Below are 14,476 nucleotides of genomic sequence, written 5' to 3'. Positions count from 1 at the left end.
CTTGAGAACAGCTCATTTTAGGCTATTGTATCTCAGGAACCCTTTGTTGAAATGACTTCCAATTTCCCCCACAACAAACAACTCAGTTGGCCAATCAGTTTTCAAGACGATCTGATCGTTTTTGTCAATTTTAGAGAGAGTGCATGAAACTCCGATTTTAAATTGAAACACCTCTCACCTTATTTACTGCATTAGACAGAACAATCCAAATGGAAATGTCTAAAATTTTTGCGACTCTTCAGGACAAAAAAAATAAAATAAAGCAGGAGCAACATATAATTCAGTTTAGTGGACTCCCATAACTGATATAAAGTATCAGAATCCAAATTTAAGTGTGAAAAATGAAATATTTCTAGATTTATTTATTTATTTGAAACTACACTATGAATTGTTAGGCTCTGGGTAGCTAACTTGGCAGGACTCAGCTGGGAGCCCTAAGAAGAGCAGCAGTGCAAGATCCAGAATTTGTGGTTTGTGGGAAATTCCACAATATTTAAATTTCTTTTGATTCTGAATGGGAATGAAATGTCAAATTTCAAAATTTGCTACAAAACAAATTTTATTTAAAAAAAATTGTTTTGGATCATTCAAAGCGTTTCGTTTCCATTTCAATTTTATTTTTTTAATACAAAATGCATTTAAAAAAAAATCAAAATATCAAAACAAAACATTTCCATGTTATCTGAAGAAATTTCATCAAAATTGACATTTTTTCAGTGGAAGGTTCAGTTCTGACAAAACGGCATTTTCCGATGGAAAATTTTTCTGTTGCAAAACTTTTGACCAGCTTAGTCCTAACCTTTTTATTTTATTATAATGGAATTCCCTAGCCCTTTACTCTACAGAGTAGGGGTGGGCAAACTTTTTGGCCCGAGGGCCACATCTAGGTGGGGAAATTGCATGCAGGGCCATGAATGTAGGGCTGGGGTGCGGGAGGGAGTGTGGGGTGTGGGAGGGGGTGCGGTGTGCAGGATGGGGCTCAGGGCAAGGGGCTGGGGCAGAGGAGAGGTGGGGAGTGCAGGAGGGGGCTCAGGACAGGGGTGCAGGGAGGGGTGGAGGAGGGGGCTCACGGCAGGGAGTTTGGGTGCAGGAGGGGTGCGGGCTCCAGCCCGGCACCACTTACCTGGAGCAGCTCCGGGGTGGCAGCGGCGCGCACCGGGGCCAGGACAGGCTCCCTGCCTGCTTGCCCTGGCCCCTCTCCGGGAAGCGGACGGCACCACGTCCCTGGGGGAGGGCTCCACGCGCGCTGCTCTTGCCTGTGGATACCTCCCCCAAAGCTCCCCTTGGCTGCGGTTCTCCGTTCCTGGCCAATGGGAGCTTCCGGGGAGGTACCCACGTGCAAGAGCAGCGTGCAGAGCCCTCTGCCTCTCCGTCCCCAGGGACTGCAGGGATGTGCCGGCCGGTTCATGGAGTGGAGCGGGGCCCGCGGTGCCATGGGGTGGCAATCCTGCAGGCCGGATCCAAAGCCCTGAGGGGCCAGATCCGGCCTGCAGGCTGTAGTTTGCCCCCCCCCCCCCTGCTACAGAGGTAGAGATCAAAATGTAATCTTATCATGGAGGCTTGTGGGGGAGGGGGACACAAGGCTCTGTGTGGCGGGAGAATGAGATGATCTCTCATGTGATTCTGGAGGAGGTTGCAGGGGGCAGAGCTTTGGAGGTAGGAGCAGTTTAGAGGATGGGAGCACTGAGTTTGGGGAGGCAGGAGCTTAGAGGTGGCCTAAGGTGATAGTTCAGGTGTAACAGGGCAGCCTGCTTCTCTAAAGGCCAGAAGGGAGGAGCCAACCCTGTTCAGTGGAGGGCCCTGGCAGGCGGGTGTTGGGAATGATCAGACGCAGCTGGGTGACATCAGGTGGGGACTGGGTCTGATAGCTGCCAGCTAGAGGATATGGGGTGTGTGTGCTGGGACTAGGAGAAGGCCCTCCTGTGACTAAAGCCCAAGCTGCTGATAGTGAGACAGAGGAGTGAAAGGGGAGAGAGGTCCAGTGCAAGAGCCTGGGCTGAGCGGGGCTAGAGAATATGGGAGGCAGCATGTTTCTTTCTGAGGCCATGGAGGGCTGGCAGGAGCAGAGGAGTCTTGAGGAGAATAGGGTGCCCTCCCCTTGGCTTTCTTTGCTCCTCAGTCCCATGTTGTTACTACTGAAAAATCTAAGGCAATTTACCAGGGGAAAAAGGCTCTGTTAAGATAGATTTGAGACGTTGGCCACATAATCTTGCCTTGTGCTATTTTGTACCCTATTTGGATGTGAGAATGTAAATGCTCTGACTGAAAGCCAGGAAATGTAGAGTTAAGGTGACTTTTCCTACCCACAACCACCGTATTGGGAGGCAGAGATTTAATGCAGTTGCAACTTTTTTTTGCCAATCTCTGAAGTCTGAATGGCTGTCCTCATTCCAGCATTCCCTCAGTAAAATAAATAATAAACGCATCCATTCTGTGATCAGTTTTGGTTTGACTGCAATGATAAGGAAAAGATGCAATCTTAACATCATTCTGAGTTTAGGAGACTGTGACATATGATGCTATGCGATACTGCATATTTCATCTTATTAGTGCTTTATTGGTTGGGAAAGCTATTAATCATGTTGATGTTACCGTTAGCATATCTAAAATCCTATGCAGCATTTATGTTGGGAAATTTTTCGACAGATAAAGGCTGACTTCAAAGAGCAATTTTAGCTGAAGCAGGATAAAAATGCCAATATAATTATATTACACAGAATAATGTCTGGACACTTACAAGCATGACCTTGTTTCTTTGGGACAAAAGTAATTCTACTCAGCAGTAGATATTTAACTTGTATTTGTCAGATACTTAGTGACACTAACTGTGTATAATGTCTAGTTGGGGTCATTTTGTTCACTTGTAGAGTAACAAATAAAGAAATATAAGAACAAGGCTCCCATGTGGAAGAAAAAAATATTAACTAATTTATTACTTGAAGGCATAAGAAAGATATTCCAAAGTAAAATAACTGCTACCTGATATTGACATTTTGTTATTTAAAGTAAAAATCATCCATCTGATGCTATTCATAGTGTTATATTGCTTATAATCATCTGATTACCCACACAGAATGCAAAATTAGATGTTTATTTTCAACCCCTGAGTTCACAGACTTCCATGAACTACCACTTCCAGTTCTTGATACACTCTCTATCCTTCCTTCTGGGGTCATTCATGTAACCAAGCAATGGGAATTCTACAAACAAAAGATACAGTGAAACCTGTCTTAAGGCACTGACCAAAATTGGTTGCTTAATATAGGTCTAATAGTGGTAGAGTAGTACTGAACTCAATAGGCCAGAGGTGAGTCACCTTTCACCAGCTGAGAATCAGGACCATTGTGTTTGTGTTCTGGGATGTCTCTTACAGCTGGAAGCTGTCTGGGATGATGGTCTCTTGTAAGAGTTTTATAGTCTTTTATGATAAATTCCCACTGCCGGGGTCTTTGTTCCTATCATCTGATGGATGGGGATTCCTCCAGCTTTAGAATTTTAAAACTATTAAATCACCTCACCAGAGGGCAGTGTACACCTGCCCCTGCTCAAGCATTATAGCATCCCTACTTCTTCTGCCCATCATTTCCTATTTTACTGCTGATTGTAGAAGAGCTATTTCTGGGTCAGACATCATGCAGTCTGATACTGATAGCTGATACGTGACAGAAATTGTTTTCCGCAGTTGGTTGTTTCGTTTCTCCTACTGCCTTTCGGTCGGAATCTAAATCGCCTTGTGGAGCCCTATGTTTGTTTTAACTGTTATCATATCTTTTTGTTAACTGTTTCTTTTCTCCTTTTCACTTTTACACGGACATCTGTAAAGCAGCCCAGTAGCTTCAGACTTTGCTCTGAATGCCAACATTAGATGTATACAGGCTTAAAAATCTCCAATTCTATCACATAGACTTTATATGAAACATTAACAAAAATCTGGATTGACTAAAGTAACAAAAGCAAACCGAAGGAATACAAAAACTGCCCAACCTTCCAGCATAACGAGAGACTTGCTTAAAGACCCATTGCTGCTCCTGCTCCCCAGTGATTTTAAGGAAGAAGTACCCCAGTTCTGCGTATGTGCACACCCTCCCTCCATCCCCTTCTCGTCCGTCTCCCCTCCCCCCCAGCCCGTGTTCCTCTATCCTGTTAAATCTGTCCATTCAGTAAATAAAAATAAGTCCAGTGAAAGTTGTAGGTTGTTCATTCAGGACCCAGTCTTGCATACACTTACACACAAGCAACTTTACTCTCACGAGTAGCCACATTGATTTCAATAGGACTGCTCATGTGTAAAGTAACTCCATATATAAATGTTTGCAATCTCAAGATCTAAAACAGAATATTACTTTTGGTTTCTTTTGATTGTTTCCTATCCCAGTGCTTCTAATTTATTGGTTTTGTTCCTAAAAGGGTCAAATATGAATCATTCAGGTTCTTGATTTTCTGATTTATCATTCCTCCTGCTTTTAATTTTCACATTCTTTAAAGCTGTGAGCAGTTAGCGTCCCTGCTTTTAAAATCCATTTACTTGCCAACTAATGACTATTAACAAATGAGAAACCTCAATTTTTAAATTGTGATCTTAAAAAGATTTATAACTTGAGTCCTAATGACACCTTGCAAAGATTTCATCAGCCAGATAATAACTGAAGAGAAGAATTAAGTAGTTAAATTGAAGCCGAGTTATTTAATGCCCTAACATAACTGGTGAATACTGATGTGCATTATAGGTCATTAACACTATTGAATGTCTTGGGCCTGATTCTTCTTTCACATTGTGGTAAATCAGGAGTAACTCCACTGAGTCAATGAAATTGTACTGAGGAGAAAAAACCCTAGGTAAATGAGAAGAAAATCAGTCTCAATTTATTATCCATGTTAAAAAATTTTTTTAAATAACTTCACTTTTCCCAGTCGCTGAAAGCTCAAGTAACAATGATGGCATTTATACCATATTACAGTTTACAAAAAAAAATAAATCAAAGTTAAAAGAAGGTCATTTACAGTGCAATGTCATGCACTCAAAAGTTATGAAATGTTGGATATAAGGTTCCTGTGCAGTTTTAATTCTGCCCCCTTCTGTGTCTATCCTGTGCATAGAACGAGGCAGGGGTTCTGTGGAAAAAAATACTATGTGATCATAATGCATACACACAAAGGGGCAGAATTAAAGTTACACAGGCAACTTTAAATCTGGCATTTCATAACTTTCAAGTGCTTGACTTTGCAATCATAATAACGTTTCTTGTAATGTAGTTTTTATGTGTAATTTCCTAGGATTTTTTAATGTTAGTTGTCTGTCCCCCAACGTGCACCTGCTCTCCCAGGAGCTCCCTGCCCCTCAGCAAGACTTACACACACTTGCTCCTACCACCCTATCTACCTCCCAGGAATTACCAGCCCCTCAGTAACCCCAGCATCTACCTACCCTCTGGCAATACCATAACTCCAAGTATCAACAGTTCCAGTAACCACCCACCCAATTTCCCCCTCCCCTGCTTCCCATTCAGACTCCCTGCCCTTCTCCTGGGGTACCCTCAAATATCTGCCCCTGCCACAGCTGCCAGTTTAAACTTCATACGCTCTTTTTGCTTGTGAGTGCACACTGTATGCGTAAGTTTATGGTTACACACAAATTATTTATTTGAGTAGCATAAAATGTCACACATGGAGCAGAGCAAAACTTGACAGCAATGCTGGGGGCTCCCCCCTCCCCCAACCCCACCCCTCGACGCCCCGCTGAATATCAAAGCCTGCTGCAAACAATGAAGAAATGGTTTTAAAGTGTTGAGTAGCCAAAGTATACTGGTCGCTACCAGTTCCCTCTATCGTCATCTTAGCGTGTGCACAACGTGCCTCAGGTGGCACATGACCAGGATTCATCACAGAATTTTGTTGCTGGTTGGATCATTAGCTTCCCGAGCCCAGGCCAGGTACTGATGGGGAGCACGACATGAACACTGATCCATGCCCCCCCAGCTTCCTCTGTAATCCATATCATTAATGTATTTGTTGGTCTGAAATAAAGTGTATCATCTTTTTTTTTTTTTTTTTAATGTAACAGAAAGAAGCCTGGCAGGAGCATAAGCGAGAATGCAAGTGTCTTAAGAGTATTGAGCCTAACTTTCCTCCTGACTCAGTGAGACTTGTTGGCAGGATTGTTTTTAAACTAGTAAGTGACATTCTGTTAAACATATCCTATTCTACAGTTACATGGAACCAGCCTTGCACTCTAAATTTTTAATGTAATTAAAGACTAAAAAGCAGAGGTGGCTGGGTGGATGAACAAAATGGAACATGCATTTAGCATTATAAAATCATTGATTAATTCCTAGCAACACTGGAAACATCAGGAAATATGAAAATAGACGTAATTAAGCTCCAGGGTCCTGCTCATGAAACTGTTGCAGAAGAAGAACGTCTGTTGAAGTCAATGGAAGTTTCTCTTATGCAGTGACTATGTAATTGAGTCCCAAAATTCATTCCCTCAGAAATGGAGAGGAGGGAAGAAGATCACTTTGGGCTTGATCCTGCACCATTGAAGTTGATCGGTGTTTTGGCATGGACTTTCGTGGGAGCAGGATCCAAGCCCCTTTTGAGTAGAAGTGAATATACAAGATTTTGCATAAGAATTAAAGGCTGGTGGATATTTTCTTTTGGGGTGTACAATACTGTGCTCTGCAGACTTGTTAGCTTAGGCTCTGTTAGATTTTTCTGAACTCAACTGAAAGTTCTGGGCTTACAATCTTTCCACAATGGTGGTTCTCATATTAATCTGCATGGACTAAATGCTATGCTTACTTCAACTACCTATGACTAAGAGGTTGCAAATCAGCAAAGAATGTTGCCTTTTTTGTTGGCCCTAGTCCTAATACCCTTATTCCCAGACCAAAATATATGTATTTGGTATAGTTTGAGGACTTAAAATATTATTTGTTATATTCTTTTGTACACTGTTATGGATGTATGTTTGGCAGTGCTTTTAAAGAGAATATATATATAAACACATACCCTTACCTTTATATTAATTACAGTCACATGAAGTGAAAGAAGATTTCTAGTCTTATAAATTGTTCCCTATTAAGGGAAACAGGGCTGAAATAAATTACTAAAGATAAACTGCCAAAGCCAAGAAAATATATGAGTGGGAAGTGTCATAACAAAAAAAATCATTTAGTATTTTTATGGTGGTTTATAGAATATGTGACATGAACAACAAAAGATTTATGTCACTGCTGTTACTGTTACTTACTTCATGGTAATGAGTAATTCAGGTTTGTAAAGTACTTTGGAGATAAAATGTGCTCTATAAATGCTTATTATCATGCATTCATTATTTTTGTTTTTTCCCTTCAGCTTGGACAATCAGCAGCATGTCCTTCTGAGAAACTCTACTCTTTTTCTGATCTTCAGTCAAGTAAGTAATCACCATCCACATGGCTGTAAATGCATAGTATGATTGGTTTGTTTTCTTCTGGCTCAGCCTTCTGAAATTCTGTTCTGTGGAATAAATTGTAAATGAAAAAAATCAGTGTAGAAGGGAATGAAAGTCCCTCTTTGAACTGCTGAAATTTCTGTGGAAAATTAGGTTACAGTTTTCTACTGCTAGTGTGGGGCTTTTTGCACAACCATTGACTTCAGTTGGACTTTTGCCTGATTTAGAGTATGCACCTTATTTGTTAGGTTTGTTTCTTTAAGATAACATCATATCTGCTAGAATAGGTAGAAATTTCTGAGTGAATCTAGTTTAAAAAAACAAATCCACACACTTTTTGGTCATAAACACATTTTATCTATTTTAGTTTGTTGTTAATTTAATATTGCCTTTGTGCATAAAGATTCAACGGAACTTCTAATAAGAGAAAAATGAGACTGTTTGAGGCTCTTAATAAATGTTTGTTTTTCTGAAAATTCAATGTGGACAAAAAGATCAGATTGTGTTTCCATAAGTTTCAGGGACTCATGGAATGGTTCTGCCTTCTACTCTTTCAAAGTTAGGCTGCTTCTAAAATAGATAATTCTGATCCTTTCAAGTCTTTGATAGCTCAGAGTCTCTATTGGTCTGACTTAAATGGCAAAAAGTACATTTAGTTCAATTTATTGCAGCACAAGAGAAAATTAATAGTAAAAGGGACATTGTGTAGATTAATGTAAACATTTTGCTTGCCTTTTTAAAACTGTTCTAATTTGGCAAGGAACCATGGTCTAGATTTCAAGTAACTTCATATATGTAGCATCAATGAAATATTAAAAAACCCGAAGACGCAACTACTACTTATGCTAGTTTTGTTTTTCTGCTGTAGTGCCTGCCATTGTATTCACCTTTTTGCATAATACAAGGACAAAGGAACATTAGTAAGGCAACCAATTTAAAAGTGATAACTCAGAATTAAAATGGATTCCTTTTATTAGCTAGTAGAATGCACTGCTGGATATTCTTAAATGAAGTGGTTTAGGACTATTCAAAAAGGGATTAGACACTTAGGTGAATAAGAACAGCATTTACAATTACTCTAGTGAGATTACAGGTTAAAAACTATTGATCCTCATGCTTCAGGAAATTGCTGGAATCAGTAAGAAATTTCCCTTCGTAATATAGTATTATACAGCTTGCCAGGTGCACAGTGGGCAGTGAGTTTCCTTTGAAGCATTGGGTATCCGCTCCTGCTATGGTACAGTCTTACTTTATGGTCTTAATTTCTTGCATATTAACTGGGGGCAGAGTCTGGTAAGGTATGGAGAACAATATCTCCTGAGAGATGCTGAGAGGCCTGAACTTACCTTGCCTTCATCAAAGTCAGTGGGAATCAGGGGTATTAGGAGCTGAAGTAACTGAAGGATCAGGCTGAGTGTGAATATATGATACAGAGTCTGTGAACCTCTGCCAGAAAACTTGCAATAAAATTCTAATTTTTAAGAAAATCCAGGCATTGCACAGAGTGTTTGATGCCTCTCAATGGCTTTAAAAGGCTTGATTCTTTTTAAGTAACTAGCAATGGGAGGCAAATCTCACAGATGCATACACTTACTGTATCATCTGTGTCCGCTCCCAGAGCGTTAATAGTATGATTTCTGCTGTATGGTCTTAAACTGAAGTGCAGCTTACGCAAAAGCCATAGATACTAGCTGATACTGTTACTTTCTAGAATGACACCTGGTGAGCTTTGACACTTATGTAGTCTTGTCAAGTTATCTTCCATGTAAATGTTTACTCTTGCTGTCTGAAAGCTTACAAATTCAAAGTTTCACCAACATAAAAGAAATTTTGAGATGGCAAATTAATCGTTGGTACATATGATTGCGTACTGAGTTTTTGATGCCCCCTTTTTGAGGGTCCCACCTTCCAGTTGTACCTTACCTCTTTGTTGCCCATTAGATTAGGAGCCACCAAATTAGACAGCGGCCTCAGGGATTAAACTCTAACAGAGGTTTCAGACCCAAACTGGGAGTATCTCCCCAAATGGATGTAATCAGCTACAGCTGAGCCTAGTTAGGCTCCAACATTTAGAAAGCATCCCTGAGAGGAAAAGAGAGGGGTTTGCAGACCAGGAGTTGGGATGGTGAGCTGTGGAGGCGTCAGAATGCTGGCCTGCTTGTTTGAAGTTAAGACTATTTTTACCAACAGTATTGTTTGTTTGGAGTTCAGACTGCGAAACTGCATGAGTTGAATATGGCTATAGGCTTTGCTGGTTCAGGTTATTTTGGTTGAAGATGTCCCATAGAAATAAAATAGAAGCCCCAGGGAGGCTTTGTTTTGTTTAAGTGGGGCTGCCTGTAAGCATTCTCATTAGCCACTCATTAGCTTGTCACTTTCCCCAAAAGCAATTGCTCCTCACCCCCATTCTACACCAAAGACCATAACACGCAATTGCAAACTATAGCTTTGTTTTACTGCACTGATAATCATTAAAGTTGGTACAGAACTTCATTACAAGATGAATTTGATTTGGAGAGGCATGGTCTGCTCTTCACATCCTCTTTCAGCTAGAGGCACAGCTTGTAGACTGTGCCAGTGTAGACGGCCCAAAGCAGATTCTGGGCGTACCATGAGCAACGCTTCTCTTGTCAATACATAAGTAGTCTTGGACGTGGCTGATGTTGAAGAAATGAAAGTTGAAGTCTTCACATCAGATACCATAATATATGGAGCCATAGCTCTTCTCAAACAACAAGCTTTTATTAGGCAGAGCAACAAGCTACAAACAACACAAGCTGGTTTCCATCTTTGTTACCAGAGATCACGCCGTTTTCAGGAACCCTCAGTACATTACAGAGACATCTAGAGTTTGAGCAGCACAGCTGCAAGTGAATACTTTTACAGAAATTAAAATATTTGCTGCCATTTTTGTTTGCCACTAGGAGTTGCAAGGGATCTGTATAATGGACTGGTAGTACCGCTACCTTAATTTGCCATCCATCAGATCATTACTTTTCAATACTATTATGTACTACCTCTTTGGAATGAGAATTATTTTCTTTGATTTACTATGTGTGTGGTTTATACATCCCCAATGTCACTTCACCCGTTTGCTTCTCTCTCTCTGTATACATGTATTCTCCTTTGGGAGGAGCAATATATTCCTCCACCTCCTCTTTTCAAGATCTGCTCTGCCAATTTCATAATCACCCAGAATCTGTTGCACACGCTAAATCTGAGATTAATGGTCTGGAATGTCACCTTGATCTTCTGCTGCATTTGCTACTTCTGCATTACTCTTAATGCATTAATACTTAAAGGTCTAAAATCGGTGAAGGTTCTACAGGCTATATCTCTACTGTGGTTAAATTTATCAAGATTCAAATCCTATATTATTCTTTTAAAGTTGTAATACATGCAGAAAGGAGTATATTTACAACATTGTGTGCAAATACTTTGCTGTCTGCCTCCTGCTAGTATCAGTAAGAGCTGCATAACTAAATCCCTGTGCATAATATAGTAAAGTTGTCACAAAACTTATATAGCATTGTCTCTCCAAGACTAGGGTCTGACACAATTAAACTCATTTCTAAGAACACAGAATTAAGGTATTTACAAGTTATGTTTCACTTTGATTTTTGCCTTTGGTCTCATGATGAGTTGGGAAAAACAAAGTTCCTGATCATTGGCCATTAAATATCTCATGGGACTTTTTTGCAAGAATTGCTGGTGTCCTGGATAAATTCCAATTTGAGTAATTACATTCTGTTTCAACCTCTCTAAATTCTCCCTGAAGTTTCAGTTGGATGCAATATTCTTGTTCACATCTGTCCTAACCTGTAGTGTCCCTCTGCACTGGGCTGTTAAATTATTGCTGCGTTCTGTCATAGACTAAACTAAACTAAAAGGAAGGAGGAGACAGGGAGGAAGTGTGGCCCAGTGAACTGAGAGAAGATTTGGGTTCTTTTCCCAGCTCTGACATTGATTTGCTCTTTGAAGTTTGGCAATTCTCCTAGCCTGATTTACAGAGATGCAGTGCACATGAAGCTCCCATTGTCCTCATTTGGAATTGTGATTTTATTATTTAATATCAGAATAATATTTACTTGCATTAGTACTGGTTTTAAATGTCAGCTTTCTTTAACTCAATCTTTATGTGGTATTTTCCCTTTCTGTGTGTACCATAGTCCTTGTACCCTGCTTATTCCATTTGTCAGCATAAAGCAATTTGTGACACTTCATATGAAGAAAGTGATATAAAAATGCATCCGGTTGTAAGGAGGATGAAATTGTAGGATAACATGCAAACACATTTTAATTGTAACAAACTTAATTGACTAATTTAGAATTTAACATATTGTATCTGCTTGCACATCTGTTTTATCTTTAGGCTTTTGATCATTCACTCACCATAATGGTTTTAATTTGGAAGTAGCAACATGATAAACTCTGCTTAGTGATGATATGTAGCTGTCAAAAATAGTGGTATATAATTACTTTCTGTCAAAATTAAATTTGGGATTGGAAATGTCTAGATTGAACTGCTGCCATTGGACTTCTTAAAGATGTTGGCAGAAGGTTTTATTCATGCTTTGCTGTATTTTTCCCCCTAAGATATTGAAGAGTTAAGTGAAGAAATGAAAGAGGGTCTCAGGCACCTGGCACAGACATTGCAGCTTTATTTGCGAGTGGAGATCCAGGATGCTTTTCAGCTGCTACCTGCAATAGACATTTTTCAGATCTTCGCAAAAGTAAGTGTTAAAACTGATTCCTGACAATTCTATAAATTATCTCCTTCTCTTCTTGATTTATTTTTTGGGTGTACAACACATCCATCCAGAAAGCTTTCTGAAAATGCAGTGCTATATGACATAATGTCAGAATGACCAGAAAAGTCTGTTCCACTTCAGTAATTATTTAAGCAAATTCCCATCCCTTGAACAGCAGTTTTTCTTTCAATATGATTGCTACTTAAATTAAAATAAGGAATTGCATGAAAAGGGAATTTTAAAATGAACACGACATTTTTGGTGTAATTTAATAAAGGACAAAGATTGAAAAATGACTTAGGATGATTAATAAGTCATATCTTTTCCAACTGTCTTGTCTTTTGAAAAAGATGTTAGAGTACACCATACTCTGCTTTATACTTCAGAATATTTCTGCAAAACATAATATTCTATATTTGTAGATACATTCATATTTCTGTTTTGTCTTTTTAATAACAAGTGTTAACGTGTTCCATAACACTATTACATACCTCAAATGGTAATTTCAGGTGTCAGAGATGGTAGACATAGATGATCTGGAAGACGTACTAGAGTTTCATTTCCACATCTACTAAATGTTCAATAGATTATGTGCTATATACCATTGACTTTTCCAGTACGTATTTTGTTGCCTTTGTTCTAGAAAGTTTCATTAAACAATTCCTTTAGAGGTACTGTATATGGAGAATACCTATATTTCTACTTAAGAATCTTAGATGGTGGGTTTTTTTCTGATTGGTTGCTAGCACATTCACCTATACTTCAGCACAACTGATCTCTCTCTCTCTCTTTCTCATTCTCACCTTCACACACACATGTTGTGTTTAACTGTTTTTACATTATGATGTGACCCAAATAACCCTTAGACTTTTTTAGTCCTGTAAAAGGGAGAGTCTCTTAATAGTTGCAGTATATAGGTCTTTTTGGCTGTTTGCATGATGGGTAGGGTGACCAGATGTCCCGATTTTATAGGGACAGTGCCGATTTTTTACACTTGCTATCTGGTCACCCTAATGATGGGTTGAATGTTTTTGCAATGGAAGAAAAACTGAAAGGGAATATGAGCCTCATTATCAAATATATTGTCTAGATTGAATTTTTACAGATTGCTGAATTTGGTGACTAATGTGAATTGCAACTTTCTGTGGCAAACCATGATTATTACAAAGGTGAAATTTATGGCAATGAAGAAAGCTCACAGAAAGCCCAATGAGTCACTCAAAACCTCTATGTAATATGTTTAAGTTCCACTAAGAGGCTTTTGTTGTTTTGTGCAAGCCCTCTATTCTGGTATGAATTTTACCAGGTGAATTTCACTTGAAATATACATATATATTAATCCTGTGAAGAGAATTGGCATTACAGCAAATAAATCTCAGGCTTAGAAGATGAGGCTTGGTTAGTGGAATCAATCAAGTCATAGGTTGCTGTGCTGTGGCCTTGTACATAATAGTAATCCATGAAATAGAGGCTGTAATGATACTGGGCCTGTCCCTGTTCTTCCCATGGACTTCTTTCAGAGCAGTATTGGACTTTTGCCTACAAATGAAAAATAGTTATTGTAAATCTTTTTAATTTTTTTTTTGGTTTACATAAATAGTGATAGAATACAAAAGAGAAAGATGCCTATGAAATAGCTGGAAAATGCAGCCTTTAAAAGATGCACATACCTTTCATAGGTCCCACTTTTTGTCCTTGGGTAATGACGTCATACTGTCATCTGGCTTCTTCCCTTCAATGCATCCCCTCGTGGCTGGGCATTTGCCTTGGTTTCCATCTGTAGTGCTCAGCTTCTCTCTGTGGCTCCAGCCCTCCTTCCTCTTTTGGGATAGTAAGAGGTGAGTGCCGAAGAGTCCTGTAATGGGCCTCCAGTTGGTAGTCTCAGCCCAATATGTCCCTTTCCCTCCCTTGTCAGGGAAAGGACAAAGGAAATTGAAGCAGGAACAAAAATGAAGTTCAGTAGTCTTATGTTGTGACCAACACCCTGGAGCTTCAGCAGGGAGTGGTAGGTGGATGCAAGTCTGCCCTCTCCTCTGAGTCCCACCCTGGGATCTCTGACTTGGGCAGTCAAGGACTGTTTGCTTACGTCTCCAGCTGCCTCCCTGGGCTGCTTGCTATCTCTTGCAGGCATCTTCTGCATGGTAACCTTCCCCTTGATGCTTCTGCCAGGGAATTGGTCTCTCTGGGCAGCTTTCCCCTGTCTGATGCTGTGGAGCCCTTTCCTGTAGTTGCCCTGCTCCGTCTGGGTTGCAGCTTGTTATTCCAGCTGTTGCTAGCCAGCCATTTAGCTGCA

The 14,476-nt window shown here is 39.9% G+C and overlaps 1 protein-coding gene and 1 long non-coding RNA gene across 5 annotated transcripts in view; one reads left to right on the top strand and one right to left on the bottom strand.

The window, feature by feature from the left end:
* SMYD3 (SET and MYND domain containing 3) overlaps positions 1-14,476 on the top strand; it is a 635,613-nt gene that overhangs the window by 109,370 nt on the left and 511,767 nt on the right. For all 4 annotated transcript variants that reach the window (XM_065589166.1, XM_065589169.1, XM_065589168.1 and 1 more), the window contains 3 exons: positions 6,062-6,169; positions 7,354-7,414; positions 12,029-12,165. In XM_065589166.1, coding sequence (XP_065445238.1) covers positions 6,062-6,169; positions 7,354-7,414; positions 12,029-12,165 — 306 coding nt within the window. The remainder of the gene's footprint in view (positions 1-6,061; positions 6,170-7,353; positions 7,415-12,028; positions 12,166-14,476) is intronic.
* Positions 12,029-14,356, bottom strand: LOC135982435 (uncharacterized). The gene is made up of 2 exons (XR_010599794.1): positions 13,854-14,356; positions 12,029-13,722 (listed from the first exon to the last, which is right to left on the bottom strand). It is a non-coding gene; the product is annotated as an uncharacterized LOC135982435 (long non-coding RNA).

The sequence above is a fragment of the Chrysemys picta genome, chromosome 3, assembly GCF_011386835.1.
Source record: "Chrysemys picta bellii isolate R12L10 chromosome 3, ASM1138683v2, whole genome shotgun sequence".
NCBI lineage: Eukaryota > Metazoa > Chordata > Testudines > Emydidae > Chrysemys > Chrysemys picta.
This window is presented reverse-complemented; position numbering and strand designations above follow the sequence as displayed.